The 12946-nt window shown below is 40.8% G+C and overlaps 1 protein-coding gene across 1 annotated transcript in view; it reads left to right on the top strand.

The window, feature by feature from the left end:
• The first annotated feature begins 260 nt into the window (after window positions 1-260).
• LOC103771939 (cohesin subunit SA-2-like) overlaps window positions 261-12946 on the top strand; it is a 56097-nt gene continuing 43411 nt past the window's right edge. Inside the window, exons 1-5 of the mRNA XM_008939259.1 lie at window positions 261-304; window positions 4919-5003; window positions 5618-5764; window positions 7244-7340; window positions 8395-8471. Coding sequence (XP_008937507.1) covers window positions 261-304; window positions 4919-5003; window positions 5618-5764; window positions 7244-7340; window positions 8395-8471 — 450 coding nt within the window. The remainder of the gene's footprint in view (window positions 305-4918; window positions 5004-5617; window positions 5765-7243; window positions 7341-8394; window positions 8472-12946) is intronic.

Here is a 12946-nt window from a genome sequence, read left to right as displayed (position 1 = left end):
CCGTGCGCGGAGCGCGGGGCGCGTCGCCGCCGGCGCTGCGAGGGTCTGCCCGGCGAGGAGGAGGGTGAGCGGGCGGTGCTTGACCGGCTTTCAGGGGGGCTGCCTGGGGCTGACTGTCTTTGTCTCCTCCTCTGGGCAGCCTGTGGGTGCTCCTTCACCCGAAGGTCCGCTGGGTTTCCTGCGCTGCCCGTGGAGCTCCCTCAGCCGCGGGGCTGGTCCCGCCAGCTTGCTGTCTGTGCTGCTGAAATAATGCAGCGGAGATGATAGCCGAGCCCAAAGCAGCCAGCAGCCTCCCCAGCCACAGGTGAGGCTTGGCACAGGCTGCCGGTGAAATCTGTGGGTCAGCCAGGGCGCTGTCCCTTGAATCTGTGCCCTGCAGATACCGGAGCACTCTACAGTGTGTCATTTTGGGTGGGTGGGGATAAAAACAGGGATTTGTTATGGACTAAGTCTCGTTACTGGTGTTCAGCATCTTAATGTAGTTTTTCATGCCGATTGACATGGACCTTGGCCTTACAAGCTTTTCTGTGCCTTATTCACTACAGTGCAAATGAGCCTAGCTTGGGAAAAAAAAAAATAAAAAGGGCAGATTCATAGTGCACATGTTCATGTCAGTGGTGAATTTGGGGTGTGCTGAGAGGGAAGAGTGCTAAGGAATCTGTAGTCTCCTTGTTGGCATTGTGGGGGGCATTGCTTATCTGTAGCTGTTTTTACCTAGGATACATCAATCTTTTCCCTTTCATAGTATATATTTTCAGTCATCTGTTGAAATGATTTATGAAAGAAATATATTCATATAATCGTCTACAGAATTATATTTGGCAGTAGAAGGAGCACATGTAAATAATTAAATGGTAAAGTTAAAACATTTGGGTATATCTTGTCTAGTTTCAAAGAATGAAGCTTCCTAGATGGTTGCATGCTTTGGACTCATTGCAGCCCAATTTCTGCTGGTGCTGTCACCTTCTGAGCAGATCTGCTCCAGGTTTTTCTCTTGTTTGTTAAACCCTAATGAAAGATGAGAGATGTATTCTTCCTGGTCCATTATGACAACTGATATAGCTTCCCATACATCCTTTCCAGTATGTTTGTTGGAAGCCAGCCTCTTAATTTCAGAAGTGCCAGGAAGGCACCTGGCAGTTGTTCAGCTGAGAATGTTACTTCTAAAAGATGAAGTAGTTGTATGGAAATTTATAATTTTAAATATCTGCAGGTATGATTCTTCCAGTAATAGAGAATAATTGCTCCTTCTACACAGCTAAAGGAGTATGTTTTCTTTGTTAAAGAGGTGGCTTTGTTTTTAAGTTGTTAAATTTGCTCCCAATGTTTATTAAGATCAGAAAACTGAATTCAGAAATTCTCACAATAATATTGTGTCTGAGAACTAGTTAAATGGCTTTGTGTCCTTCCTACTTTAAGTGTTCTTATCTCATCAGTAGTACTTCCAAGTGCTAGGGAAAGGACCATTCTGTGTTAGGAACCTGTGGTAAAACAGTCTGTGAATTAAGAGACAGAAATGGAATTCTGCCTGTGCTTTCTTACTGATTGCTGATGGAAACAAAGTAAGTAGCCAAGAATTGTTTCTTACCAGTGCAAGAGGCAGTTAATTTAGGAGTGTAAAATGCTCAGTATGCTGTAGATTAACAGAAGGGAGAAAAAAAAAGTTCAAACTTTATCCAACCTGTTGGTGCACTGATGTAGTTGAAAAGGTCTTAAATGAAGCTATGTGTAAGGATTGCTGCAGAAGTGGTCACGTTATCCTCAGCTAGTTACAGTGGTGCCTATTTCACTCAAGAAGACAAGAGGATGCCTTAACTTTTTTTTACAGTTTCTTCAACAGAAACCTGGTTGTGCATATAAAAAATCCATTAGAAGATGTCAATTTCTGAGTGGTTTCATGGGGTTCAGTTTGTAGACTGTGGTCTAGTTCCTGCAAATGTTTAAGTACTCGCCTTGCGAATAACCCTACTGGAAACATCAGTATTAAAAGTAGGGGGTGAGTGAAGAGAAAGGAGAAATATGGGTATTGATAATATCTACTATCTGGATTTAAAAAGTCTCTACTTTGGGTAGGTTATCTGTTTTAGCACAGTGCTTCCTGTGTCATTGCTATGTAATGTGGTGCCCTAATAACCAAAACAGTTCAGAAACTGAATGGATTTTTAGTGTCTGGTGCTTACATCTGTTGAGTGTTTAAGCCAGCTGTTTGGTGTGTGTGTGAAAGTTTCTCTGGTGACTGGTTTCCTCACAGAGATGTTTTACTTGGCGTTGTTAGCCCAGCATGAGGAAGCTGTGGACTAGTGGTCGTCTTCTCATTCTTGCAGGTTTTGCTGAGCTTTGGTAAGCCTGCTGTTCCAAATGCCAGGCATTAGCTGACTTTGTTGAGCCCCTCTCACTACAGGTACCTTTTGCCTGGCATAAACTGACTAAGTAGCCAAGGGCCAGTAGGTACCACCTGTAGTGCCATCCTTCAGGATGTTCTTGGGCAAGAGTTGCATGAGTTAAAGCTTCAATGAATATGTTCTGGACAGAGGTATTAAAAGGAGTACATGATCAGACAAGTACTTGACTGAACTGTTCTGCAGCAGTTCTGATTATTTTGTTATTTAAATGCTTTAATTTGGCTTGAACTCAGTTACAGTTGCTGTAAACAAATGAAGTGCATTTGTTTTCTTTATAGAAGGGAGTAGACTGCTGAATAGTACATGCCAACAATTCAGGCAAATTGTTTGAGAATGTGTTTGAGCTTTATCTTGAGCTATAATGGAGAAACACACGTTACCACGACGTTGGCTGGCGTCTGAGCTGTGGTTCTAGTGAAACACTGCAAGCAAGGACCTGTTAGTCCTGTACAGCCCTGTAATGTTGCACTCTGCTTTGAAATCGAGAGTGAAAGCATTTAGTCGCATAGGAGAAGCAGGTCCTTGGCAAACATGTTTGGATTCTTCCTGTTTACTTGTGGTCTGTAGGAGAATCTGGGAAGTCAGGAAAGCAAGACGTGCTGCTGTCGTCTGCTGCTCGTTCTTTCCAACCAGGAAGTCTCTGGTGATGCTTCCTTGAGATACTTAATCTATGTGGCTTGCAATTACAAATCAAAGGAAACATCTGAATACTTTTGCAAACTCTTGTTTGTAGCATGCTGACTCAGTTGTGAATTATAGTTCATTCCTCTCTTTTGTAACATGCAGAAGTCCAGACAACTGATGTAGAGATTGGTTCATCCTGAATTATTTTCGTGGCTTCCATCTGTCAAGCACTGCAGCACATTTTGAACTTTTCTATGACAAGATGTTCATTGAACTTAATTTCCATGGTGCTTTTTTTCTGTAGGGAAGTTCAGCAATTCCAAGATAGCATTTAGAAATTTGATGCATTTATATAGGATTTTTATAGGAGTCTTTGGAGGCCTAATTGTATGCTGCTTACTGTGAAGTGTCCCAATAGTTTCAAAAAGTAGACAGAGATGTGTTTAAATAAAATTTTCTGTCTGGTCTCACTGATGAAATAACATCAGGACCTCAGTCCTATTCAGCCTCAGGATTTGCTTTGCAGAGGCAATGTCTGACTGAAACAGTTTGGGAAAAAGAATAAGAGTGCTTATCTGACATTGATCAAGCTCGCTGGGGTTGAGCTGGCTCTGCACCCACAGCACAGTTAGTTCTCCAACTGGGTATTGGAGAGTTGACTATTATCTGACAGCGTAAAATGGTTTCCTCCTGAAAGGAGGTTGTAGAGAGGTAGGTGCTTGTCTCTTCTCACAAGAAACTAGTGACAGGACAAGAGGGAATGGCCTCAAGCTGCACCAGGGGAGGTTTAGACTGGACATTCAGTTCTTTCACTGAAAGGGTTGTGAGGCACTGGAATGTGCTGCCCGGGGAGGTGGTTGAGTACCCATCCATGGATGTGTTTAAAAGCTGTGTAGATGTGGTGCTTGGGGACATGGCTTAGAGGTGGATTTGGTAGAGTAGGGTTAATGGTTGGACTTGATGATTTTAGAGGTCTTTTCCATCCAAAGCGATTCTGTGATTCTATGATTCTATGTAATACACTGTTGTTTTCTTTGTAGAGTGGTCACTTGTATTAGCATGCTTTCTTGTTGCAGCAGTCTCACAAACACAAAAGTAACTGTACACTCTCATATTTACTTTCTTTTTATGCCTTCTTGTAGTACAAGTCAACTGGCTTCACGTTCTGGCCACTGTAGTTTAAAAGGAGGCTGTAACAGCCAGCTACCAGTACTGGACCTTCTGCACAAGTGGGATCCAGCTCTCCTGCTCAGACATGACCTTTGGCAAGGCACATTGTTAGCATTGGGAATGATGAAAAGTGGCATGATTTCATTGCAGATCAGTGTATGGCTTCAGATCTCCCAGAAAGTGCATCTTTATTTATCAAGTTATTCTTCCATCATTTCAGCAATGACCTGCAAATGAAATTTCTTACATCTTTTTTCTTCAGCATGTTTTATAGGCAAAGTAAAATGTCTGTTTCCTCTCATTTTAAATTGTAGACTCATTGGATGTTATTACCTTGTTTTTTTGTAGTTCACCCACAAAGTGAATGCACAGTTGTTATTCATTCATGGTGCAAAGCTCTTAAGTCAACAAAGGCTGCCTTAAGTCAACATCAGCTTTCTGTTTCATTTCCTTACTTTCTACTTCCTTGAGATCTTTGATAGTTTTGTTAGTCTTCTGATTATCAGTATGTCTTACAGGAAAGCAAATAGTTTGGAAAAGGCCCTGAATTTCTGTTGTACTTTGAAAGTTAGCCATTTGATTTTTCGTAACAAAATGACATAGCTTCCAAAAGATTCATTAGAAGTATTAAAATACACATATAGATGCTTTTAGTTTGTTCTGTTGTTGGTACTGAAGTTTGAAGCTGTGTTCTCATTGCTCACCCCTTTGCTACTCCTCAGGGAGAACGCTGTCCACGATGAGACTGTGCCTGAGTCTGCTGTGCAGAACAGCAGCTGTGTGAGGAGTGGCAACCTGAAAACACCAGTAAGTGGATAGTATTACTTATTTAAATGGAATTTTTGTCCTGTCTCATTCAGTTGTTACAAAATTGAGTACTGAATAAAACAGTCACAATACGATGCATCTAAAAATCTAGTCACTGGATACAGCCTGACCACTAAATTCTGTTGGCATCACAGCCTCAGTGCTGGCCTTAGAGCAGTCAGTTCAGTTCAGTGTGTATTTTCCTTAGCTGTGTGTTGTATGCAGCTGATGTTAAGCCGCAGGTTATGTGTTTACTCTATGAGTGAGAAGGTGTAGAAGAGCTTCTGTGCTTGCTGTCTGTGTTTCAGAAATTACAGCTGCCACTGAAAAATGCCTTCTGGGTAGTACATGGCTGTTCAGAAGCTTCTTTCATGTTATACCTTCGATTCATTGATGACTGAAAGTACTAACCAGTAAATCCTTTCTTTCATCCCATTCTAGCACGGTCATAATTGATAAGGCTTTACCAGTGTCCCCAGTCTTAAAAGTTAGCTCCCTGGGAAATGATGACAATGAGAGTAGAACAACCTTGTTGTCAGGGTGTGGTTTGTGTACGTGCGAACGGCTGCTGTGTTGTCTTCTCTCACTTGCTCTCTTTGCTTGGCTCATTGCAGAGGGAGAAGCGGAGGGTCCGAAAGCGGAGTGAAAACATCAGGAGAAACTCCTCCAGCAGCAGGAGAGTGAGCAGGCTGCAGAATGGAGACGTGGTTGAGGCAGTAACGCTGTTTGAAGTGGTTAGCATGGGGAAGCAGGCCATGCAGGTATTTCTGGCTCCGAAATCTGAGAGGAGCTGGTGGAGGGAAGATGGATAAACAGTGGTCATTGCAGTTATTCATGCTCTGGAGCATAGGAACTCTTAGTCTGGCTTGGCATAGGTGGGGAAGAAACATGTTTGATTGGAGAACTTTTACAGGCATGACTCTCTTGAAAAGAAGGGATCTTCAAGAAATTAGTGAAAAAACTAGCTATTGTGTATTTAAAAAGAAGAAGGAAATACTTACCTAAATCAGTCATTCTACAGCAATATCTGAGTACGTGAGAAGAGAATTATTTTTAAAAATACAGAAAGGGTTCATTGGTAGAAAATTGTGGCTGTTCAGGATTCTGAAAATCAGTCCACTTTTTTTTTCTTGAGTTTGCCTTTTGGTATTTTTCTTTTACCTCCATTCCAATACAGTTTGCAGAATACTCAGGTTCCTTGTATGAATATATAGTTAGCCACTTTCTTCAGTGTGTGGAAGCCTACCTCCCCATACTCTGTGAGCATGTGTGTATATTATCTTTATTTATGTGTTTGAAGGATTAAAATCTGGAGCCCCAAGTACGTTTGTATGTATGGTTATACATATATCTCTCATATGCAGTGTCTGTAAGCAAAGTGTGTGTCTCCACACACATGGAAAGGATGTTTATGTTTTGGATGCGAGATCTTCGTTTTTCCAAAATGTTTGAGTGGATGGACTTTTACCACACCATAGATGTTTTAACTTGCATGGAATTGAAGAGCTCAATTTCTGCTGTGCAGAGCATGATGAGAAGGGCTTGTAAAGGCAGCAGCTTGAGTCCAGGCTGCTGCTGCTAGGATTCATTAGACCTCTGTGACACTACAGGTGGGTTGAAGCCTCGAAGGCTTGTCCCAGCAGGCCTGTGTCACATGCAGGCTATAGGCTGTACTGCCCTAGAAATGAAATTTGGAGTTGTTTTTTAGCTTAAGTGTAGCACCTGAACTCTTTAGCCTTCTGCACAAAGCAGGTACTAGAGAAGAAGATGAGAACTCTCAAGGACAATTGGTAATATTATTTTAATATTAATTATTAGGTGTTGCAGAGGTAGATATGTTTGGGGTTTTTATTTGTAGGTTTGATTTTTTTTTTTTTGTAAGTGAAACTGTTACCTCAGTGCTGGCAAAAAATGAGAAGGATGATGTCGTGTTTTTTTGTGTATTAAATTTATTAAAACTGTGGTTGTTTTTCCTGTTAACAGGGGAACAAAGTATCTGAGAATGGCAGCATTGCTTAGAGCAGAACTTGTGAATGAGCAGTTCAAGACTTCATTTTGCCTCAGAAGGAGTCTTTTGCATGTACTATTAGAAATGGAACAAAATGGTGTGGAGTTTATTCTCAGTTTTATAGTTTAATGGAGGTAGAAAAATGTTATGTTGTGTCTATTACAATGACCTCAGTGGAGTGCCACATGCTGTCTTCAGCTCTTGACTAATGAGTTTCTTTGATCTGTTGTAGTCTGTAGTAGATGACTGGGTTGAAGCTTACAAACAAGACAGGAATGTGGCACTTCTAGATCTGATCAACTTCTTCATTCAGTGCTCAGGCTGTCAAGGTAATTTAACCTATTATTAGCCATTTCTATTGTCTGTGGGTGAGAGTAGTATAAAGTGTGCTTCCTAAAATGGAATTTTTCTCTCAAGTAAATCACATACTTATTATCTGTACTGTTTTGTTAAGCCAAACTCCAGATGAGCAGGACTAATAGCAAAAAATATTGCTGGTTAGGTTCTTTGGCTCTGTGTTTACAGCATCCCAACTCTCAGTGTTGTATTTGAACCCACTTGGCGAGGTCAGGTTTCTGAAGTCGTGTGTCACATCACTTTGCAAAATCCCCACATAGGGAAGATGATTTTGATGACTGTTCTAATTAAAATCCAGTGGTTTAGTTGCGATTTGTTTTGTAATTTCCTAGTATCTTTTGTTTTGCTAGTGTATTTGCTTGGAAGTGAACAGCTAGCAATTTAAGCTCACTGCTTTGTTGGCTAGAGGAGCAATCTCTTGCCTCGTTGCAATTACTTTTACCAGAGGGTTGTGAAGCTTCCTAACAAACACTGAGACACAGTGATTTGACTTCTGGGGACAGTCTGCTAGGGAAATGCTTCAGGATGGAAGAGCTTTAAGAAGTCTGTTCTATTAGTTTGAAACTTCTGAGTGTATTTAAGAAGCTAGACTGTACCTTTTACACTTCACATTTTTATCCAGGTCTTTGACTGGTTGGACTCAATGATCTTAAAAGCTTTTTCTAGCTGAAAAGAATCTGTGACTAATATGCCTTATGGGAAATGTTTTGGGGTCTTTGACTAGTAGTGGGCAAAATTTTAGTAAATCTTTGAAGTAAATAAATGGACAGAGAAAATAGGCATGGCAGACAGCATAGGGCAAATTTCTCTAATGAGAATTTAAATTTTGGTTCATCGGTGTTTTCTACTCTAAATGAATGTGTGTCTCCCTCTGTGTATGTTGCCCATACCAGTGTAAACGGAGATAAACCAGTCCCTGTTTCTTGGTGTTTCTAAGTTTAAAATTTACGTCCCTATTGTGGTTTGGATTTGGCTAACGCAATACGGTTGTTGGTAACTTTTCTTGTTAAAACATCACTTTTCTAGGCATGGTAACAGCAGAGATGTTTCAAAGTGTGCACAAGAAGGACGTCATGCGGAAAATGACAGAGACCTTTGATGAGGTAGGCACAGCTTTGACTCTGCATGCCTCTTTTATATGAACAATGGGCTCTGCCTTCACAGCCAACCTGGACAGAGTTCCTGCTGCTTGTCAAGGACTGTGTCCCATTTCCTTAATTTAGGAAAATGATCCTGTTTCTTGCAAGGGAATTTTGGTGTTGTAATGACCCATTTTAGCAGCAGAAGGAGATATATATATCTTTTTTTTTTTTTTGGTAAGTCACTTCTATTTTCAGAGTTTTATTAGGGCAGTCTTAGTTCCAGTCCTCCTGAGTCTGGCTTTCTCTTAGGAGTTCTTTTGATAGTGACTTTGTAGAGGTAAGTATAGCCTGGCATTGCAGCAGGTAAACGGCTCCTTTGGTATTGCATTGCTAGATGCTTTTAAAAATACTGTTGTGGATTACTGATGAGCTAATTCAAAGATTCTTTTTAACTGATCTTTTTATTGGCATATTTTCCTTTTGTTTATTAACAATATGACTTTTTGTAAATTGTTTGAATTGTCAATTATTAATTGACATTACCGTATGAAAGAAGTTACATACATTTCTGATTAATTTCTTATGCATTTCTGATAATTGTCAAAACAATAGTGAATGTCTAATTTTTTGAGGCTTCTTAAGAAAAATGCATAGTTTTGCAATACTGTTTCTCGGTTTCACTGCTTCTTGGCTAATTATGCCAACATCAAATTTTCTGTAGTGCTCTCACAGTTGCTTCTGTGCCTTTTTTCTGTATTTGCCACCTCTGAATTGATTTGTCAAGTAGGAGCCATCAGCCCTGTTTTAATTGAGTATCTCTCAAAGACCAGCTGCTGTAGAAATTCCCAGCGAGGATGAATTTGCCAACATGGTTTTCTTCATTTTAGAAGTGTAGTAGCACTTAGGCTAATTTTTGACAGAAATGATCAGATGTGTCTGGCCATATGAATTAGTATTCTGGCACTTCTTTCCCAGCTAAATGAGCTCTGAATAACACTCTTGACAGGGTAGGCCCTCTGGAAGGTACAAAGATAGGATTATTGTTATCATCAGCCTGGATGTGCTGCAGCTCTGTAACCTTTTCACCTGTCCTGGTGGGAAAAAAGGAACATTCCACACTTGCCTTACAAGCTGTAGTCTGCATGCTATAAAACAGAGTAGCTTTGTTTTGGGGGCAATATTTTGACATGCTGCTCTATTGAAGCATTTTACTGATGGAAGGAAGAGATAATCCTTGTGTTAGAAAACTGTGTCTCTATTTTTCTTTCTAATTTTTTAAATTTTCTTTCTAATATTTTTAAAGACAATTTCTGTCAGCTTGTTTTAAAAAAAAAGTGTCTGAAGCTACAATTTTTGTTAACTGCATGTGATTGAAAAAATGCTTGAGGATTAAAACGATTTCTTTTAAAGCAGAACTCTGATAAGAGCAAGAGCAGTTTGTTATTTTCAAGTGAGTTGTTTCCTTGGACTCATCATTTTCATAAATAAGATGGAATGGTAACTTAGTGATGAAGTTAGTTGATGAAGTAATGCTATACAGAACTACTGTGATTTTTTGAAAATGTGCTTTGAAAACAAGTGATAATAGTAGTGAAAGTAGTAATGAGAATGGAGAATTTACCAGATATCTCCTTGGGTACCTCATCTTGCCTTTTGATTTGTATTGTTTGTTTAAAGCATTCAGAGGATTGGAAAATCAAATGTTTTTCTTTAGTTCTGCATTCTTGATCTTTTCAGTGATGTAACTGTTGCTTTACTGTTCCATTAACTAACTGCAATGCTATATCCATGTAGCAGTGCTTCCTCCAAAAATCTCACTAGTGTTAGTGGGAAATGTTAATGGAGTGGAGTCTGGCAAGAAATGTGAAGGGCAACTGGAAAAGATTCTGCAAATGTATCAACAGCAAAAGGGAGACCAAGGAAAACATGGGCTCTCTGTTAAACGGGGTGGGGGCCCTGGTGACAAAGGACACGGAAGAGACTGAGGTACTCAGTGCCTTCTTTGCCTCTGTCTTTACTGGTAAGACTGGCTTTCAGAAACACCAGATTCCTGAGCAGAGGGAATGTCTGGAGCAAAGACTGCTTGCCTTCCGTGTAGGAGGATCAGGTTAGGTAACACTTAAATAGACTGAACACATGTAAGAGAGTGTGGTGTGACAGCATGGACCCAGGAGTGCTGAGGGAGCTGGCTGATGTCATCGTGAGGCCCCCTTTGATTATCTTTGAGAGGTCATAGTGACTGAGAGGGATTCCTGAAGACTCAAAGAAAGCAAATGCCTTCAAGAAGAGCTAGAAGGAAGATCTGACAAACTCAGGCTGGTCAGACTCTCCTTGATCCTCGGGAAGGTGATGAAGCCACTAATTCTGGAAATAAAGTCCAAAGACATGAAGGGCAAGAAGGTGATCAGGAGTATCCAACATGGATTTCCAAAGGGGAAATTAGGCTTAACCAACCTGATGGCCTACTGTAACAAAGTGACTAACTTCGTGGTTGAGGAAGGAGCAGTAAGACTTCAGTAAAACTTAATCCTGTCTCCCATAATATCCTCGCAGACAGGCTGATGAAGTGTGAGTGAAGTGGGCAGTGGAGTGGACTGAAAACTGCCTGAACAACCAGGCCCATGTGGTTGTGATCAGGGGCACAAGTCCAGTTGGAGGCTAGTCACTAGTGGTGTACTCCGGGGTTTGCGGTTTGGGCCAGTACTATTTAACAGCTTTGACAGTGACCTGGGCAATAGGGCAGAGTGTGCTCTTAGTGAGTCTGCAGATGGTAAAAAACTGGGAGGAGTAGCTGCTAGACCAGGTGGTGGTAAAAAACTGGGAGGAGTAGCTGCTAGACCAGGTGGTGGTTCTGCTGTTCAGAGAGACCCCAACAGACTGGAGAGCTGGGCAGAGGAGAACCTCATCATGTTCTATAATGGGAAACCTCATTAACTTGGGGATGAGTAACCCCATGCACCACTGCACACTGGGAGTGGACTGGTTTGAATAACACTTTTGCTGTGAGGGTGATCAAACAGTGGGACAGGTTGCTCAGAGAGGTTGTGAAGTCTCCATCTGTGACAAAATTACAAAGCTGATTGCACATGTTGTCACCTGACACTGAAGGGACAGTTCTTCTAGAGATCCTTTGCAGGATGATGGTGGTGCTAGTTGTAGTTAAAATTAAAGCTTTATTTTTGTAACAGGATGTTATGATTAATATAGCCAGATTTTATGATCAGAACGGCACAGGATTTCTACAAGCAGAATAAACATAGTAACATAATACAGAATTTATAATACACAACTTATGGTTTCTAATCACCTAAGTAATACAGAATTTATTACACAATTTAGTCTATAATTTCTAGAAAATCAGCTAGACCCTCTGGAGATCAGGTCCAATCTTAATATGTGGTTTGCTGTATCAATATAACAATTATAATCTAGACTTGAAAATTGTGTAGAAGAATATGAGTCACTCAGTCCTCAGAGGAAGCAGATGATGGTGGAGTTGTCCTTGCACTGGGGAGTAATGGGTTTCACCGTCCAGCAGCAGCTCTGGTCCATGTTCCACATTTAGGCCTTGTAACCACTTGGTTTTCATGGGTGGTGCTTTGGGTGCTGTGACACTTCCCTGTTCTGTGACTGGTTCGTCACCATCATCTGGCTGGCTGGGTGCCTGGGACCTTCAAGGCCAGTAGGGAGAGGAGTGATCAGCCTGGTGCCCAGGAACCTTGGAGCCAGTAGGGAGGGGAGGAAGAAATCTCTCTTTTGTTTGCTTGGTTCACAGGACCTTCAGGGCCTGGTAATGAGGGAAAGGGAAGGCAAGTGTGACCTGCTTGGTCACAGAGAGTGGCTGCTTGCCTCATAAAATGGTATTAATTGTGCTGACTACATTACCAGGGTTTGGGAGCAGGGGCTGCTGGTCACATGGCACTGGGCAGCCTGCTCTGGCTGACCCGGCTTGAGCTGACGAGGTTGGATTAGATGATCTTAAAGAGTCCCTCTCAATTTCAGTCTTTCTTTGGTTCTGTGAAAGCTTGTACTGGCATTGGAAGCAGAGAATGGCTTTAATATGATCCTTGAGGCATTTATTTCCTCTTTGTGGGCTATGGTATTCATCAGTGGAGAGATAGGCTTGTCTTTACAACCACTGCTTTTCTGTTTTCTCTGTTTCTTAAACTGTTCTGTATCTTTCTTTTGGTTTTCTTTGTGTATGTGTAATTTTATTTCTTGCAGTTGTTTTTTATAAATTTAAAAAATAAGTTGTCTTTTACTTGTAGCAAGAAAACTGACTCAGGGTTTATATAAAAGTATGTTATTTTTCTATCATTGGTTATAAAAAAACCCAAACACCAAAATGAGAAGGAATTAGATTTTGTTTAATGCATTGGATTGCATGAGCCACCTGTAATATAAATTTTCTTAAGTTTTAATAACCTTTAGAATATGAGTTATGATTTGTGATGCTTTTGTCTTTGTGAATTAATGTGCCTTTTCATCAAACAGCT

This window comes from Merops nubicus, unplaced genomic scaffold, assembly GCF_000691845.1.
Source record: "Merops nubicus isolate BGI_N331 unplaced genomic scaffold, ASM69184v1 scaffold19354, whole genome shotgun sequence".
NCBI lineage: Eukaryota > Metazoa > Chordata > Aves > Coraciiformes > Meropidae > Merops > Merops nubicus.
The sequence above is the reverse complement of the archived record's forward strand: the minus strand, read 5'-3'. Positions and strand labels throughout refer to the sequence as shown.